Source organism: Takifugu rubripes, chromosome 11 (assembly GCF_901000725.2).
Source record: "Takifugu rubripes chromosome 11, fTakRub1.2, whole genome shotgun sequence".
In the NCBI taxonomy this organism is placed as follows: Eukaryota; Metazoa; Chordata; class Actinopteri; order Tetraodontiformes; family Tetraodontidae; genus Takifugu; species Takifugu rubripes.
The window spans coordinates 6,001,068-6,015,561 of record NC_042295.1 but is presented as its reverse complement, the minus strand read 5'-3'; the positions used below and the strand labels follow the sequence as shown (position 1 = coordinate 6,015,561).

Here is a 14,494-nt window from a genome sequence, read left to right as displayed (position 1 = left end):
AGGATAGCTCCAGATCTTTCACAGCCCAATCTCATTATTATAGGATGCTTTGATTTCTGGCCAGGATGACAAATGTCTGACTCCGAAAAGATGGCAAAGACAACAGAACAAACAAATTAGGGAAAGGAAATCTTTATGCCATGTTGCAAGGTTTATCCATTCAGTGGTACCTACCATACTGTGTACACCTCCAAACATCAAAAAGCTTCTGTACAAGATGTGTAGAAAAATACTTTACAACCGTCTTTTGGACACCAAGACTTTGAGTTAAAGTTAAGCTACTGTGTTAGATCTGAAAACTAGGAAAGAAAAACAAGCTTGAGAAGAAAGAAAGCTTGAATTTTCTACAGCTGAATTTAACAGTCTGTGATTCAAACAAAAAACAAACATTCATTCTTAACTTTTTTATCAAAGTCCCATAAATCAGTACATCAACAACAAAAGACTGCGATCCTGCAACATGTTTATCTTTGAAGCCCTTAGTGCTAGTTAGAACATGAGGACCATGATAGTTTGATCAAAGGTTAGCTGGAGGAAGAAATCGCAGTAGTGATGCAGAGGGAGCAAGATGGGAGTAGAAATGAAGCTCCCAGGAGAGGAATCAGGGAATGGCGAACTGGACCACCAGTTCTTCCTTCGCATCCACTTTAATTTGAGAAATTGCACTGTAAGCATAAGCAGCTATCTTGGACACCTGTGAAGATAACGAGTAAAAATGTATAAGATTTGTAGAACACTCACTATTTAAAGACATCCCCACCACACAAATAACGAAACAGACTTGACCTAAATATAGCCAACAATGCCAATGCGTACCTGCTGAATATCTGAATATGGCACCAGGTCACTAGCAAGCACTTGATGGGGCTGGGTGGTGAGGGATGGAAGAGTCATGGCCTTCTTATGGGGAAGACTGTTGCTCAGTACAGCCAACTTTGTACTGAAATTAAAACCACAGTGCTTCCTAATATGCAATTTTAAGAATTAAAAAGCTTCCACAACAAATGCTATGCAATGTTGGCCACATATACCTGTACTGCCGAGCTTTGTCCATATATTCATGCTGCTCCATCATGACTGAGTCAGCTGCTGACACATCAATAATAATTCTGATTGAGAAGAAAAAAATAATCAGTTTAGTAAAAGCCCAAAAGCCTTGTACAGCGGGAGGTCCATGCTGAGCTGGCCACATCTATGGACGTGTGAAGAGGTGCCTTACTGGGCAGTCTTAGTAAGAATGGATGTGAGGAGTGCCTGTTCATCAGTCCGTGCTGACGGGACACTTGTGTTTATCCAGTCAGCCCCACTTGGGGGTTTGCTGATGGGGTTGGGATGGGGAAGCAGTGGCTTACGTTCATCAGAACCCTGGAACAGATGAGAACACACCAGCTCAAAACTAAGCATCTCATAGTCAGAACTTTAAGTTCTGATGAACGCCTGACTGAATGTCTTTTGTAATGGAAAATTAGTTTCATGCCTAGGACAATGACTACATACAAGAATTCATAAGAAACACCTTTAAAGTTCATAATTCACCTATTGCTAATCTGACTCATCAAATTTAAAAATACATATTTAACAGCCTTAATTGCAATAGAATTAATCAGGGTTTCAGTCACACAAACAGCTGGAAAAACACAAACCTCATCATGTATTTAGGTACTAACCTTTTAATACATGAACGGATTCTTATGGTCAATTACATTTAGTTTTTCTTATCTAACACAATTAACATGTATTTCTACAACCAACTGAGCAAATGATTTATTTGATCTTAGAAATAAAAAAATTGCAACAACTCCACCAAATCTATTACACTGTAGATGTATGTATGTAAAATATATGTATACCCGACATATTACTTCAAACTAACTAACTGAGCAATTATATCTTAAAACTAGGTAACTGGACGATTAATCATGTGACACCATCTTAAATCTATATAGATCAATAATCAGTCGCACTGATGAACATTTTAAGTAGCTAATGACATTACATTGAATATACATGTATTTGTAATCTTTTTTGGAGTCTGAAATATACAAAAAATGATTAAATTACTTAATTTTGTTGTCTCGAAAACTCCTGGATCGGGCCTATTGTGGTAGCTAAAGGTGCCCTTTTCTCTGCTCTATTCAAATTAATTAGTGACTTATCCACACATGCGCACTGCGTGTAAGACGGATAAAGATGAATCAACAACCCCTAATTATTTTACACAAGTCAAAAACAGCTTGAACCTTAGGAACCGTTAGCCTTTAGCCGCTAACTACCTGCTCTGTGGTCTCGTTGTCGCTGCTGTAACAGCAACCCATGACGCCGTCGGAGGGGTGAAACTACACAACCCCGATCTCCCTTTTGTCGGTCAGAATATAGCCACGGTTCTTTTCTTTCAATAAGCATTAAATGTATCGCCACTGTCTCGAACTGAGCTTCGGAAAAATGGAAACAAGTGTCAACAATGATCGATCACATGACAGCAAGCTAGCGCTTCACACTTCCGCTGTGACAGGAAGCGACTGTGTGAGGGGGGGCACGTGACGGGAGAAGTTTCCTCATCTAACAGACTGACAGATTCACACAAAGAGAGATATTCTCTCATGTCCATGCAGAGACCGTCTGTTAGACGATTATCAACTATCTGTTACAAGAGTGTACACACTAACGTCACAGAATAAAGGTGCCTCAAAGGCGTACGAATGTGTCCACATTGCGACACCTTCTGGTCATTTCGGAACTACATTTTCACCTGTGTGTTTCGGCTAGAAATGAAACTTCGGTAAAGGTGGTTTGCCAGTCAAATCAGTCAAATCAAATCAAATGAGCAGTTTTGTGGATCATCCATACAGAATGAAAACATATTTTGTTTGCAAGCCACCACTTCATTACACATATATGAAGAGATTTTGAAAGGTCATCGGTGGGATTTTATTTTGAATGAGTGTTTTGCAGAAAAAAAGTAATGCTGCTTTCTGTAAAGTTTCCTTTGTTTGAATAATTTTAATGTATTGTATAATTTTATGTAATGTATGTATAATGTATAATCTCTTGTTCTGATATTTATTGTTTTTCTAAGTCTCATACAATGTCAATCACAAGAATCTCAGAAAAGAGGAGTAAATTAGAACTGGGGAATTCTCTCCCCAACAGTCCAGTTGACTCCACTACATGTCAAAAAAGATTACATAAGAGCATTGAAGCGATCAGTATGTGTAGGTTTTCTGGGCCTTCACCAAAACCTCAAGAAAGCGAGACCTCAGCAAAGGAGAGGAGGAGAGAAACAAACGCCGCAGCGTTTCCATCCCCTACCTGTCTGGAGTCTCGGAGAAGTTTAGGAGGATCCTCCAGAAACACGACATACCGGTTCATTTCAAACCCAGCAACACTCTCAGACAGAGGTTAGTACACCCAAAGGACAAGACACCAAGACCCAAACAAAGTAATGTTGTTTATGCTGTACAGTGCCAGGAGAAATGCAAGGAACTGTACATTGGGGAAACCAAACAACCTCTACACAGAAGAATGGCACAACACAGACGTGCCACCTCTTCGGGTCAGGATTCAGCAGTCCACTTACACTTAAAGGAGAGTGGGCACTCCTTCGAGGACAGCCAAGTAGGGATACTGGCCAGAGAAGACCGCTGGTTCGAAAGGGGGGTCAAGGAAGCTATCCATGTTAAATTGGAGAAACCATCCTTAAACAGAGGTGGTGGCCTGAGGCACTTCCTATCACCCACATACAATGCAGTCCTCCACTCCTTCCAACAGCAAAACAAATATTCACACCATTCCAAGAGACCCAGTGACTCATCACCATGTGACCCAGCAGACAAAGGGGAGACATCTCAACAGAAACTAGGTGAACGACCCGACCAACGACCCTGCTAACGACTCTCAGGTGACCACCCAGATCATTAGCATGCAAATGGTCCACAGGGGCTATATATTTTCAAGCTCTCTCCCCAGCGATTTCAGAACTGAAGAAGCCTTCTGGATAGAAGGCGAAACGTCTTCAAGAGAAGAAACCCAGTCCAGTTGACAGAGAAAACTACCTTGGTCTTTCTATGCAATTATTGTTTCTATGAAATCTTTTAATATATTACTTTACACCCCACAGCAAGCAATGACAAAAACCTCAACTCTATTTTTTAGTTATCCCCATGAAAATAATTTCAGGACAATAGTTGCTGTGCATGTGATGAATAAATTATTCATCACCTTGAATGAATAAATTATTCATCACCTTGATTCTGTTACACACATTGTCCACATATATACACAGAGAGACACACATTCAGCTCGGCTGTTGTGCAGCTTCCATTGCTTCTCAACCCATTGTGTGTGTGTTGTTGTTTTTTAAAAAAACAGGTAAGCTCATTTTTGCATCAATATCTTTGTGTAATTTTATGTTAGCATTTCCCATCAATAGCGATATTAGAAGAGAATCTATAAAGTCTGTAGCAAGTTTGTTGCTACAAATTTTATGCTTGTGAAGTTTCTTTCTTGCTGCAAATAGAAAAATATTTTCAGCCCTCAGGCCCATCTGCCAGTAATGAGTAAATATACTGTTGTTCCAACATACCTGTGTGTTTAATGTTTGTCAGTTACTCAAATGATCGTCATTGTTTCAGTGGTATTTGGACTCGGCAAATGTACTTTTTCGTATATAGTTTCGATGCATTATATGAATGTGGCAGATCAGTTGAACAAATACATGTGGTCACTAAAGAGCAATGGAAATGATGACAACTGATTATTATTTTCATGTTTTTACTTTTTCCCTTTTGAGGTAAATGCTTACCTAAACATTGAACGTCATCACTTCTTACACATTATCAGTAATTCTATATTTGTGAGTGCATTGAAGTATACATTTTTGATTTTCCACATTAGGATGGTATCTCCTGCTGTTGCCCTGGCTTTCCTTCCCCTGCTGCTGACGCTACTTATCAAGTACCGCTTCTTCTTTATGTTGTTCTATCGGGCGGTCCTGGTCAGAATATGGAAGGACTTGGTGAGTGGTCTGAGTCGAGAGCAACGCGCCTACCAGTATGTTCTCACGCACGCTATCCCCGGTGATCCTGACAGCATTCTGGATGCCTTTGATATCTGGTGCAGCAAGATTGAGTTCATCAGTAATATAGGGCCCAAAAAAGGTGAGAAGATCTGTTGTTTTACAACAGTTTGTCATTTGCATGTGGAAATAACTATTATAGGTGCAGGATTGCTGTGTGCAGGGAAGATCCTGGACCGGCTATTGCTAGAACACAGCCCCCTGACTGTGCTGGAGCTGGGTGCCCATTGTGGGTACAGCACAGTGAGGATTGCGCGGGCTCTGCCGCTGGGTGCCAGACTCTACAGCATTGAAATGGACCAGAATAATGCTGCCATTGCTGAAAAAATCATCCGCCTGGCAGGATTTGATGACAACACTGTAAGAAGGCAGGAAGAGCAGTGTACTCACATGCTGTTGAGCTTCAGTTACATCTGACAGCATTATATTTGTTCTGCAGGTAGAGCTTATTGTGAATCCATCAGATGAAGTTATCCCTAAACTGCACTCAGAATATGGTTTGGAAAGGCTGGATTTTGTCTTTATGGACCACTGGAAGAAATGTTATGCCCCCGATTTGCAGGTGACAATAGTTTTAAAAAAAGTTTATGTTACATTCTGAATAAAACCCTCACCTTGCTCAGAAGCCTAATTTATAGTTGAAAAAATATATCTGGGCTCATTGTCCATGCTCTTTTATAGATGCTGGAGGGTTCTGGTATGCTGTGTAAAGGATCCATGATCGTGGCTGACAACGTGTTGTTCCCTGGAGCTCCTAGGTTTCTCAGACATGTTCGAAAAAGCGGTTTGTACGACTGGAAGGTCCATAGAGCAACCTTGGAGTACAGTAAAGGCATCAGGGATGGGATGGCTGAGCTGGTGTACAAGGGACACAACTGATTTACGCTGCCTGGGAAATTCAAAGAATCATAAAATGAATCAAATAAGTAATAAAGTATACTGAAACTGAATTCTTTCAGTTTTAATCAAAATTGTTTAATAAAACAACACTTTCAGGCAAAGATGAGAGTCAACTGAAGATGGTTTTAAAAAAACATGCGACAAATCTATGCTTTTACAGCTAACAGGATAGTTTAATTTAAGAAAGATAAGCGGCACAAATGCTGCTATAAAATGTCATTATTTTTTCCGTTTCCTTTATAGGAAACAAATTGTTTGTGCAAAGTCAGTAGTTTCACAACTGTGGTGTCAGAAAATGAAGCCAGAGTTCACACAAGTCCTTACGAGGAAGATAGCTACAGCTCTCACCATGGGAGGGCCTATAAAACAGAAGGATCATGTGTTTGTGACATAGCCACACATCAGTACTACCAGAAACCAGTCAAGACACCTAAAAGGGGTTTAAAATACAAGCTGACCAATGTTTTATGTGATGCGTGAAAGATAAGAAGCCTTTCAGGTCTCATTCACTCAACTCTCCAGAGTCCAGAGTCAGTGTACGACAACCTAACGCAAACTAACACTTTATTTTTCTCTTAAATCATCCATTGATCTTGATCTTGATCAGGACCCTCCATGTCCACCTGTCAGAGACAAACACAAACTGTTTATGTAAAGAGGAATTTAAGATTTAATTTTTTATAATTTCAATAGTTTTGATTTGCTGTCATGGCACAGATGAGATTTTTGCATGCAGATTCTACAATAAAGCACCTCATTAATCTCCCCATCATCAGGCGACTCATTGTAATCATTCATCTCATCCATGTCCTGCATGTCTTCTTCATCTTCTGAGTCTTCCTCACTGTCCTCTTCATCCTCATCATCTTCCTCTTCCTCTTCTTCATATCCTGGCTAGAAGCCAGTTAGGAAACATAAAGTGAACTGAGGCAACACACAGGCTTTCTAATTTTGAAAAGGCCATCACAAATGCAGCATTCTATAAATAGTGCCCCCCAGCAGGTCATCTACAGTAAAGGTGAGTTCACAACAGCATAGTTCGAGAGACTGGGTGTGATTGGGCAGAGACATGAGATAAGACGTGGGAACAGTGGACTATGAAAGGAATGAGACATTATTTTACCTGTAATACAAGCACTGTTAGTGAAGGTTCACAGAGCTAAGCAAATATCCAGAAAAGAACACCTCATTTTGAAAACAGCCATAAAGTGACCATTTAAATAGGAAACCTACATAATATAAGGGCTGATGGGAAACATACAGAAGGAAGATTTACTACTATGTTGTGAAGGCTGTTTTATTTATCAGATGGTGCTAGGCTACACTGGTAAATTTGGAAGGATTCAAAGGCCCAGACAATAATTCATACCTATTTATGACCAACAATGTGGAAATCAAATCATTATCCCATTCGGAACAGGGACATGATCATGGTCAAAGGGAAAAGGAAAAAAATTGGGATCACAGGCTGATCCAATTTCTGTGAATTGTTAACTCTGAATGAGGCTAAGTATAATTTGTGGCACTGAGTGACTACAGGCCAAGAGCACTGACCTCCCACATTATGAAGGTCATGGAGCGGCTGGTGCTGTCACACCTCAGACCCCTGGTGAGCCCCTTTCAAGACCCTCTGCAGTTTGCCTATCAGCCCAAGGTGGGGGTTGATGATGCAGTGATATACTTGCTATACTATACTTGCCCAAGGAACTGTGCTCTCCCCCCCTTTCTGTTCACCACCTACACAGCTGACTTCCAGTACCACTCTGAGACATGTCATCTCCAGAAGTACTCGGATGACACAGTCATAGTCGGTTGTGTGGAGAATGGACAAGAGGATGAATACAGGGACCTTGTGGAGAGTTTTGTTAGCTGGAGCAGGGAGAACCTTCTGCAGCTCAATGTGACCAAGACGAAGGAGATGGTGGTGGATTTCAGTAAAAGCAAGTCCCCTCCCTCCCCAGTCTGCATTAGTGGGAAAGAAGTGGAAATAGTCACATCTTACAGGTTCCTGGGTGTTCAGCTGGACAATAAACTGGAGTGGTCCATAAACACCGATGCTGTCTACAAGAAGGCCATGAGCAGACTCTATTTCCTCAGGAGACTCAGGTCCTTCAGTGTTTGCAGCAGGATGCTCCACATGTTCTACCAGTGTGTCATGGCTAGCACCATCTTCTTTGCTGTAGTGTGCTGGGGAGCAGGCATTACAGCAAAGGATGCCAACAGACTTAACAAACTCATTAAAAAGGCAGGGTCTGTTGTTGGCTGTAGACTTGCAAACTTAGACGAGGTGGTGAGGGACAGGATGGTGTTGAAATTGCGGACAATCATGGACAATCCCTCCCACCCCCTCCATAACACAGTGGACAAACTGAGAAGCAGCTTCAGCAGCAGACTCCTGCAGCCTCGCTGCTCTAAGGAACGGTACAGGAAGTCATTCCTGCCATCCGCCATCAGACTCTATAATTCATCCAAACCCAGCCAATAACAATAATTGTGTAATGTTTATGTTGTAATTTTATTTCTATTTTATTCTATATTTATGTATATATGCTTATAATGCTTATAATATGTATATATTATATTACGTATATATTATATATATGCTTATAATATATGCTGTATATATGCTTATAACATAATTGATTTTCTTTCCTACCTTACTGGCTATCCCATTTCTTTACACCAGCAGGTGAAATTGATTACCTCAAAAATGGCCTTCCCGATTGGTATGAGGTTGTTGTCTTTCTCTGCAATGCTCTGAAGCTGGGGTTCAGAAAGCACAATGTTAGTTGGGCACATGAAACCGGACAGGACTTTATTTCGAAGAGCTGCTTACCCAGGATTGGTGTTGTTGTTCCTGCTGATGCAGTTCAGTCTCATCCACGCAGGGTCGATCCAAGTTGAACCACAGGGACTCCGTTATCCGAGGAAAGAGAGAGGGAAAAAGTGTGGACATGACTGCATGACGAGGGGACAACAGAATCAGTCTTATGCCAACTCTGACGGGTAAAAGGGTCGGCGGGGGAGGGGGAATATATATATTTTGAAGTGTGTGTGTGTATATATATATACATACATACATACATACAACATTCAATTGTATCACAAGATGTTGTACCTGAAAAATATGTCAGATATCCAAGTTCTCGTTGATTTCTAATTAAAACTACCGGAACTATCTTGTGTTCATCTGGAAATTGTACGGAGAACTTCCGGGAGAAATTCCGTACACAAAGGTTCCGCGTCTCCGAGTTTTAATGTTTATGTCATCCGGACAGTTGTTAAGAGATTTAACTATCCTAATTAATCAAAACACCCATTAACTATATTACGCAACAGTGGAAGCGTATGGGAATGGATCGTTAAGTGACATGCGTCTCTTTCTGAGCTGCGCAGTATGGCAGACAGTAACGCAGTCGGAGCACGTCTTCTTCTTCCTTCCTGTTTAATGGCGGTTGGCAAATGTTCGAGTGCATTACCGCTACCGACTGGTTAGAATAGCCACCCTGGATGAATACACATCTGAACAATGTACTCGTTAAAAAAGACCCACAAACCCTATATTCTGAAAGACAAAGACCCACAAACCCTATATTCTCTTTATCAACTTAGTCATAAACTTCACAAATTTAACGCCCTCAATCTCTGACCTGCTCCGCAGAATATCTCTGCTGTACTCAACTGTACTCTAGAGTGTGCTAAGACATGCTCCACTGATTCTTCCCGACCACACCCACCCCTTGTATTTCCCTATTTTATATGTGCGTTATTTAATCCTGTGTGTCCAAATCTGAGTCGTGTCATCCCACCTTCCTCTGGTGGTTGAGCTACTCCCATTAAATGAAACGAGGAAAAACACAGGGTGTGTTTTAGACGGCTAAATAGATATGTCAAGAATTTAGTTCAAGCACTGTGCAGTAAAATGTCACGTGACCAAACATTTCTTGTGACTGTTTTATGTAGCATAATAAAAGTATACACTTTGTGACAGTCGCAGTGTATGGGATGGGCCTTTGGGCGACCTGCGTTGCTGTCTTGTGATGTCACCTACCTGCCCGCTACTCTCCGGTTCCCAGCAGCGCACGTCCTACAGCAGAATATGCTGATACTCCTTTTCTTTTGCTCAAGTTAATTAGTGACAATTTTCGTGTTGTGTGCTTGTATATGAATGAAAGACTGCGTTCCATAGTCCATGGTTGAGTTACTCCCATTAAACGGAACTTAAGAAGACCCCAGCATAATTGTGGGTGTGTTTTTGGATCTTTTTGACCCATCCATATACACGACTAAGAACTGTTACTGTTAAGGATTGGGTTTTTACAGGACCCGAAAGCAGGCAACAACGCAGTGATTAAAAAGTCCAAAAATAGGTTTTATTTAATAAACTCTAAACGGCAGTCCTCCTGGACTGCAGGGAAGCACTCGTCTGGTCTTCCGGGGCACACCGAGAGCTCCAGAGCGGAGCAAACACGGTAGTCAAATCCTGCGCGTTCTCTAGACCAGCAAAGCGGCGTGGAGACCTTGAATGAGCAAGGGAACACACCAAAAACACTCCGACAGGTAGGCAGGCGCTCCCTCCTTAAAGAAGTGGCCTGATGGAAATTGCCGACAGGTGCGCCTGCCTGCAGCGCCAGCTGTTGCCAATATTGACCCCTTCACGTTCCCTGCAGGAAAAACCAAACACAACCCGGAACCCTGGACCCCAAAAGTTACAACTTGTTTTAAATTGCCGAGTCATTATAAAAACTGAGTCCTGTGACAGGGAGCAAAAGACAGAGTAATTTATATCTCTAGATAAGATAGAAAAAAGCCTACCCTGCAACAATAAATTCATCACACCGCACACTACCCACACTCGCGCGCACACACTACAGGGGTTAACCTTGGACTGAGGAGACACTTAATTACATTACAGTCACATTTAGGTAGTGCTGTGCTGTGTCTTCCCAGAGTTGCTTGTGCTGAGAGAGTGGTACAGTCATTTCTCAAAGAAATATTTGCAGAACTGTCAGAAAGGTAAATCTTTTTGTTTTCTATAGATATTTTCATTTAACTTTACCTGTATTTACATTGTCATTGCTTTATTGCATGATATAATTTTAAATGATCTGGCATAAAGTCAAAGGGCAGAAGGAAGGAGTAAATCATGGTAGCTGTAAATCATCAGGATTTTAAAGAGTGTATTTGGTCAAATTATTATTGCTGTATTCTGTCAGTAGGGGTGGTGGTCACTTAGTCTGTTGAGGACTGGGCTAAGAAGTGGAGGGTTCTCGGTTCAAGACCTGGTGAGACCAAAACACGGAGGGTGTTCTGGTAGTAGGGGAAGGTGCCAGAACACCTTCAGAGCAATGCCGAGGTGCTCTTGACCAAGGCACCGGACTCATAATTGCTCACAAGGGCCCTGCGATGAACTGGCGACTCATCCAGGGGTGGACCTCCTTTCAGCCATATGCAGCTGGGATAGGCTGGAGCACCCTCCCCATGACCCCGAAAGGGACGAATTGGTCTAGAAAATGAAATGAAATAAAATATTCTATCTTTAATCCAAGGGCCAGTAGGCACTAGCTCAGAAATTGAAAAACTCTGGCATAAAAGGTAAAGCTCACTGAACTAGTCTAACACCAGCATTTAAAATGTCTGTGTTACTTTTTTAATTATGTATTTGCTTCTGGATAATTAAAAAGGGAAAGTAAAAAGTAGAAAACCTGAATACATGAATACAAACACAAAACGCCACCAATTTCAACTCACTTATGTGGAAATAGAAATAGGGTATTCTGTTAAAATGTTCCGTTATCTCCTCTTTTTAAAAAAAAACCGCGCTGAAAACACATTTTCTGTGTAAAGAAACAGCTGGAATGGAACAGAACTGTACCATTTCTCACTCAAAGCCTCGGTCTTTGTGCATAGGTCTCAGTCAAACTGGCACACCTTGACACTGCACATTTCTTCTATTCTTCCTTGCACAGCTCACCAACAGCTCAATCTCTGTCAGCTTACTTGGGGAACCAGCGAGAGCTGCTCTTTTCAACCATGAATTCTGAACTGGACTAAGATCTGGGCTTTGACTTTGCCACTCAGGAACCTTCACTTTGCTGTCCTTAAACAGCTTTTGTGTAGCTTCAGCTGTATGCTTGGTCTTGTTCGTCTCTCATGGTTCTCTTGCAGACTGACACGTTACCCCCAGAATTTAATCATTTTTTTTCCCATTTATGTTCTCTTACAGAAGGATGTGGGATATGATGATATTGCTGTTAGCCCTCTCCAGTAGCTCCTTCTCTGAGGACAAACTCAATATGTGTATGGATGCCAAGCACCACAAAAAAGTGCCTGGCCCAGAAGGACAACTTTACCTTCAGGTAAGGAATGCAGTTGTCTACAACATATAACAAAGGTATAATAATTTGTTTACAGCTTCATGAAAAAGTCATGTTAAAAATTGTAAGGTGACATAATTGCTTATAATTTACTGCTTGCAGTGTGCTCCATGGCGGGACAATGCATGTTGCACAGCCAACACAAGTACTGAAGCCCATGAGGATAACTCTTATCTGTATAACTTCAACTGGAATCACTGCGGTGCTATGAGTGATGAGTGCAAGAAACATTTTATCCAAGACACTTGCTTCTATGAGTGCTCACCACACCTAGGGCCCTGGATACAAGAAGTGTGTAATGGCTTAAAAAAAAGTATAATATGCAATATGAGCCCGTAACATAAGAATGAAAACAGTAGAAATAAACCCCCAAATACTTTAAACATAACTTTTATTGAGACCTTGCAAAGGGTTAAATGTGTATAAGCCTTTGTAACTCTGCTGTGAGCCCATGGCATTGAAAGGTCAGAATTTTATAAAGAAATCACTTTCTACTGATCCTATAAGATGTTTGATTAGCTATATAAGCTAGTAGATATGTTGCCTGTGTGTAGGTGGATCAGAGCTGGAGGAAGGAACGAATCTTTAATGTACCTCTGTGTAAAGAAGATTGCCATGAGTGGTGGGAAGACTGCAAGAATGAATTCACCTGCAAGAGTAACTGGCACACGGGATGGGATTGGAGTTCAGGCATGTACTCAAGCACACAGATATCCATGTGAACCACTGGTACAAGATGTGCTAAGTGCACGTGTGCACTTATTTTCATTTAGATGCATCTCTGCAATGCACTTCCAATGAGATTTGTCTTACCCCACAGAGCATTTAGACATATCTGTTCAAGAACATATTCACACTCATTAACATGAACTTTCTTATTACATTAATATTTAACAATGTCTCTGCTATCCCACAGGCATCAACAAATGTCCTGCTGACAGGAAGTGTAGAAAGTGGACAGAGGTTTACCCCACCCCCAAATATATGTGTGAACAAATCTGGTCTAACTCCTACCTTTATACCACCTACTCAAAAACATCAGGTCGCTGCATGCAGCTCTGGTTCAGTGGGTTGAACCCAAACAAGAAGGTAGCTGAGTACTATATTAACAGCGCACAGCAAGACCAAAGCTTTGCCTTCATCATGCTAGTTTTCTTGGCATTTGTACAAGTTGTTGTATAATGTACTGACAAAAATGTAAAAAAGCATCCTGTTTTCCTGTAGTAGTATGAATAAAATAGATCCTGTAACAGACTGCTCTACTTTTACACCCCATGTATATTTGATATTTATATTTAACATAGGTATAAATATGTTTTGCCTGTTCATCATATCAGTTCATAGATGATTTGCATTAGCATATACAGTAGGTTGTGAAGCCAAGCAGAGTCATGCGTTTGAAACGTTTGACAAAAAGAAAAAACAGATTAAAGCACCATCTTAGTGGAAATATGATGCTTCAGGATTTGGTGTAATGCACGACATGAACGCATAAACTGCCTGGCCAACAATGGAACCTTCGTGCTGTGAGGCAACAGTGCAAAATGGTAACAGCCTCTGAATGAGAGTCAGCTCATTGATCTTTTAATTTTTAAATATATTTACACTAAATAAACTCGAAAATGATTAAAACCCAGAAATTGTAGGATAGCCATCATATATTGTTGACTTGATAGTTTGGAGGACAATTCCGTTTTCAGTGATCATTATTATTATTATTACAACACTGGAATCATACATATATATGACTGTGTAGTATTATTATTAAGTTTTATGTTATGTAATTTAAAAACAACATTCTAAAGGGATTTTCACTGCTTATTAATATTTAGACAATCAAAAGTGAACTGTAAAATGCATCTTCCTGAGTTTTCATGTAGTTCACACAATTGAAGCAGTGAAACAGAAATGAGGCCTCAGTCTGACTCGTCAGCACAGATTAGTTTGAGCGCAGCACAGTCGCCTAAAGCAACTTTATCGTGGCCACTGCACTGGGAAGAGGATAAATAGGTTACGTACTTAACAGTTTGGCCTCTTTTGTTGCCACTGTTAATTCATGCTTTTTTTTAGATTGATGAAAATACAGCGTGTTGTGGAATGTGGTAAATTCAAAATAATACAGACATTTAAGATTAATACACTG

At 40.8% G+C, this 14,494-nt stretch overlaps 4 protein-coding genes across 8 annotated transcripts; 2 read left to right on the top strand and 2 right to left on the bottom strand.

Annotated features, from left to right (window-relative positions):
- Positions 1-116: 116 nt before the first annotated feature.
- Positions 117-2,524, bottom strand: lamtor1 (late endosomal/lysosomal adaptor, MAPK and MTOR activator 1). 2 transcript variants are annotated; one of them, XM_029843626.1, is made up of 5 exons: positions 2,274-2,524; positions 1,220-1,365; positions 1,032-1,109; positions 817-964; positions 117-694 (listed from the first exon to the last, which is right to left on the bottom strand). In XM_029843626.1, the coding sequence occupies exons 1-5, from the start codon at positions 2,313-2,315 to the stop codon at positions 602-604; spliced, it is 507 nt and encodes a 168-aa protein (XP_029699486.1). In that variant the 5' UTR covers positions 2,316-2,524; the 3' UTR covers positions 117-601. The 2 variants fall into 2 exon arrangements, with proteins under 2 accessions (XP_029699486.1, XP_003968363.1); XM_003968314.3 differs by having other exon boundaries at positions 817-940; positions 2,274-2,520.
- Positions 2,525-4,257: 1,733 nt separating this feature from the next.
- On the top strand, positions 4,258-6,070 carry tomt (transmembrane O-methyltransferase). Of its 2 annotated transcripts, XM_003968331.3 has the most exons (5): positions 4,258-4,368; positions 4,894-5,156; positions 5,238-5,434; positions 5,514-5,636; positions 5,756-6,070. In XM_003968331.3, exons 2-5 carry the CDS (start codon positions 4,895-4,897, stop codon positions 5,951-5,953), a joined length of 780 nt encoding a protein of 259 aa, XP_003968380.1. In that variant the 5' UTR covers positions 4,258-4,368; position 4,894; the 3' UTR covers positions 5,954-6,070. The 2 variants fall into 2 exon arrangements, with proteins under 2 accessions (XP_003968380.1, XP_029699485.1); XM_029843625.1 differs by lacking the exon at positions 4,258-4,368 and having other exon boundaries at positions 4,400-5,156; positions 5,223-5,434.
- Positions 6,024-9,950, bottom strand: anapc15 (anaphase promoting complex subunit 15). 2 transcript variants are annotated; one of them, XM_011608303.2, is made up of 5 exons: positions 9,093-9,950; positions 8,811-8,932; positions 8,678-8,737; positions 6,728-6,868; positions 6,024-6,597 (listed from the first exon to the last, which is right to left on the bottom strand). In XM_011608303.2, the coding sequence occupies exons 2-5, from the start codon at positions 8,928-8,930 to the stop codon at positions 6,550-6,552; spliced, it is 369 nt and encodes a 122-aa protein (XP_011606605.1). In that variant the 5' UTR covers positions 8,931-8,932; positions 9,093-9,950; the 3' UTR covers positions 6,024-6,549. The 2 variants fall into 2 exon arrangements, with proteins under 2 accessions (XP_011606605.1, XP_003968364.2); XM_003968315.3 differs by lacking the exon at positions 9,093-9,950 and having other exon boundaries at positions 8,811-9,059.
- Positions 9,951-10,391: 441 nt separating this feature from the next.
- On the top strand, positions 10,392-13,604 carry folr (folate receptor). 2 transcript variants are annotated; one of them, XM_029843624.1, is made up of 6 exons: positions 10,462-10,534; positions 10,925-10,990; positions 12,201-12,333; positions 12,454-12,642; positions 12,906-13,041; positions 13,268-13,604. In XM_029843624.1, the coding sequence occupies exons 1-6, from the start codon at positions 10,500-10,502 to the stop codon at positions 13,531-13,533; spliced, it is 825 nt and encodes a 274-aa protein (XP_029699484.1). In that variant the 5' UTR covers positions 10,462-10,499; the 3' UTR covers positions 13,534-13,604. The 2 variants fall into 2 exon arrangements, with proteins under 2 accessions (XP_011606604.1, XP_029699484.1); XM_011608302.2 differs by lacking the exon at positions 10,925-10,990 and having other exon boundaries at positions 10,392-10,534.
- The last annotated feature ends 890 nt before the right edge of the window (positions 13,605-14,494 follow it).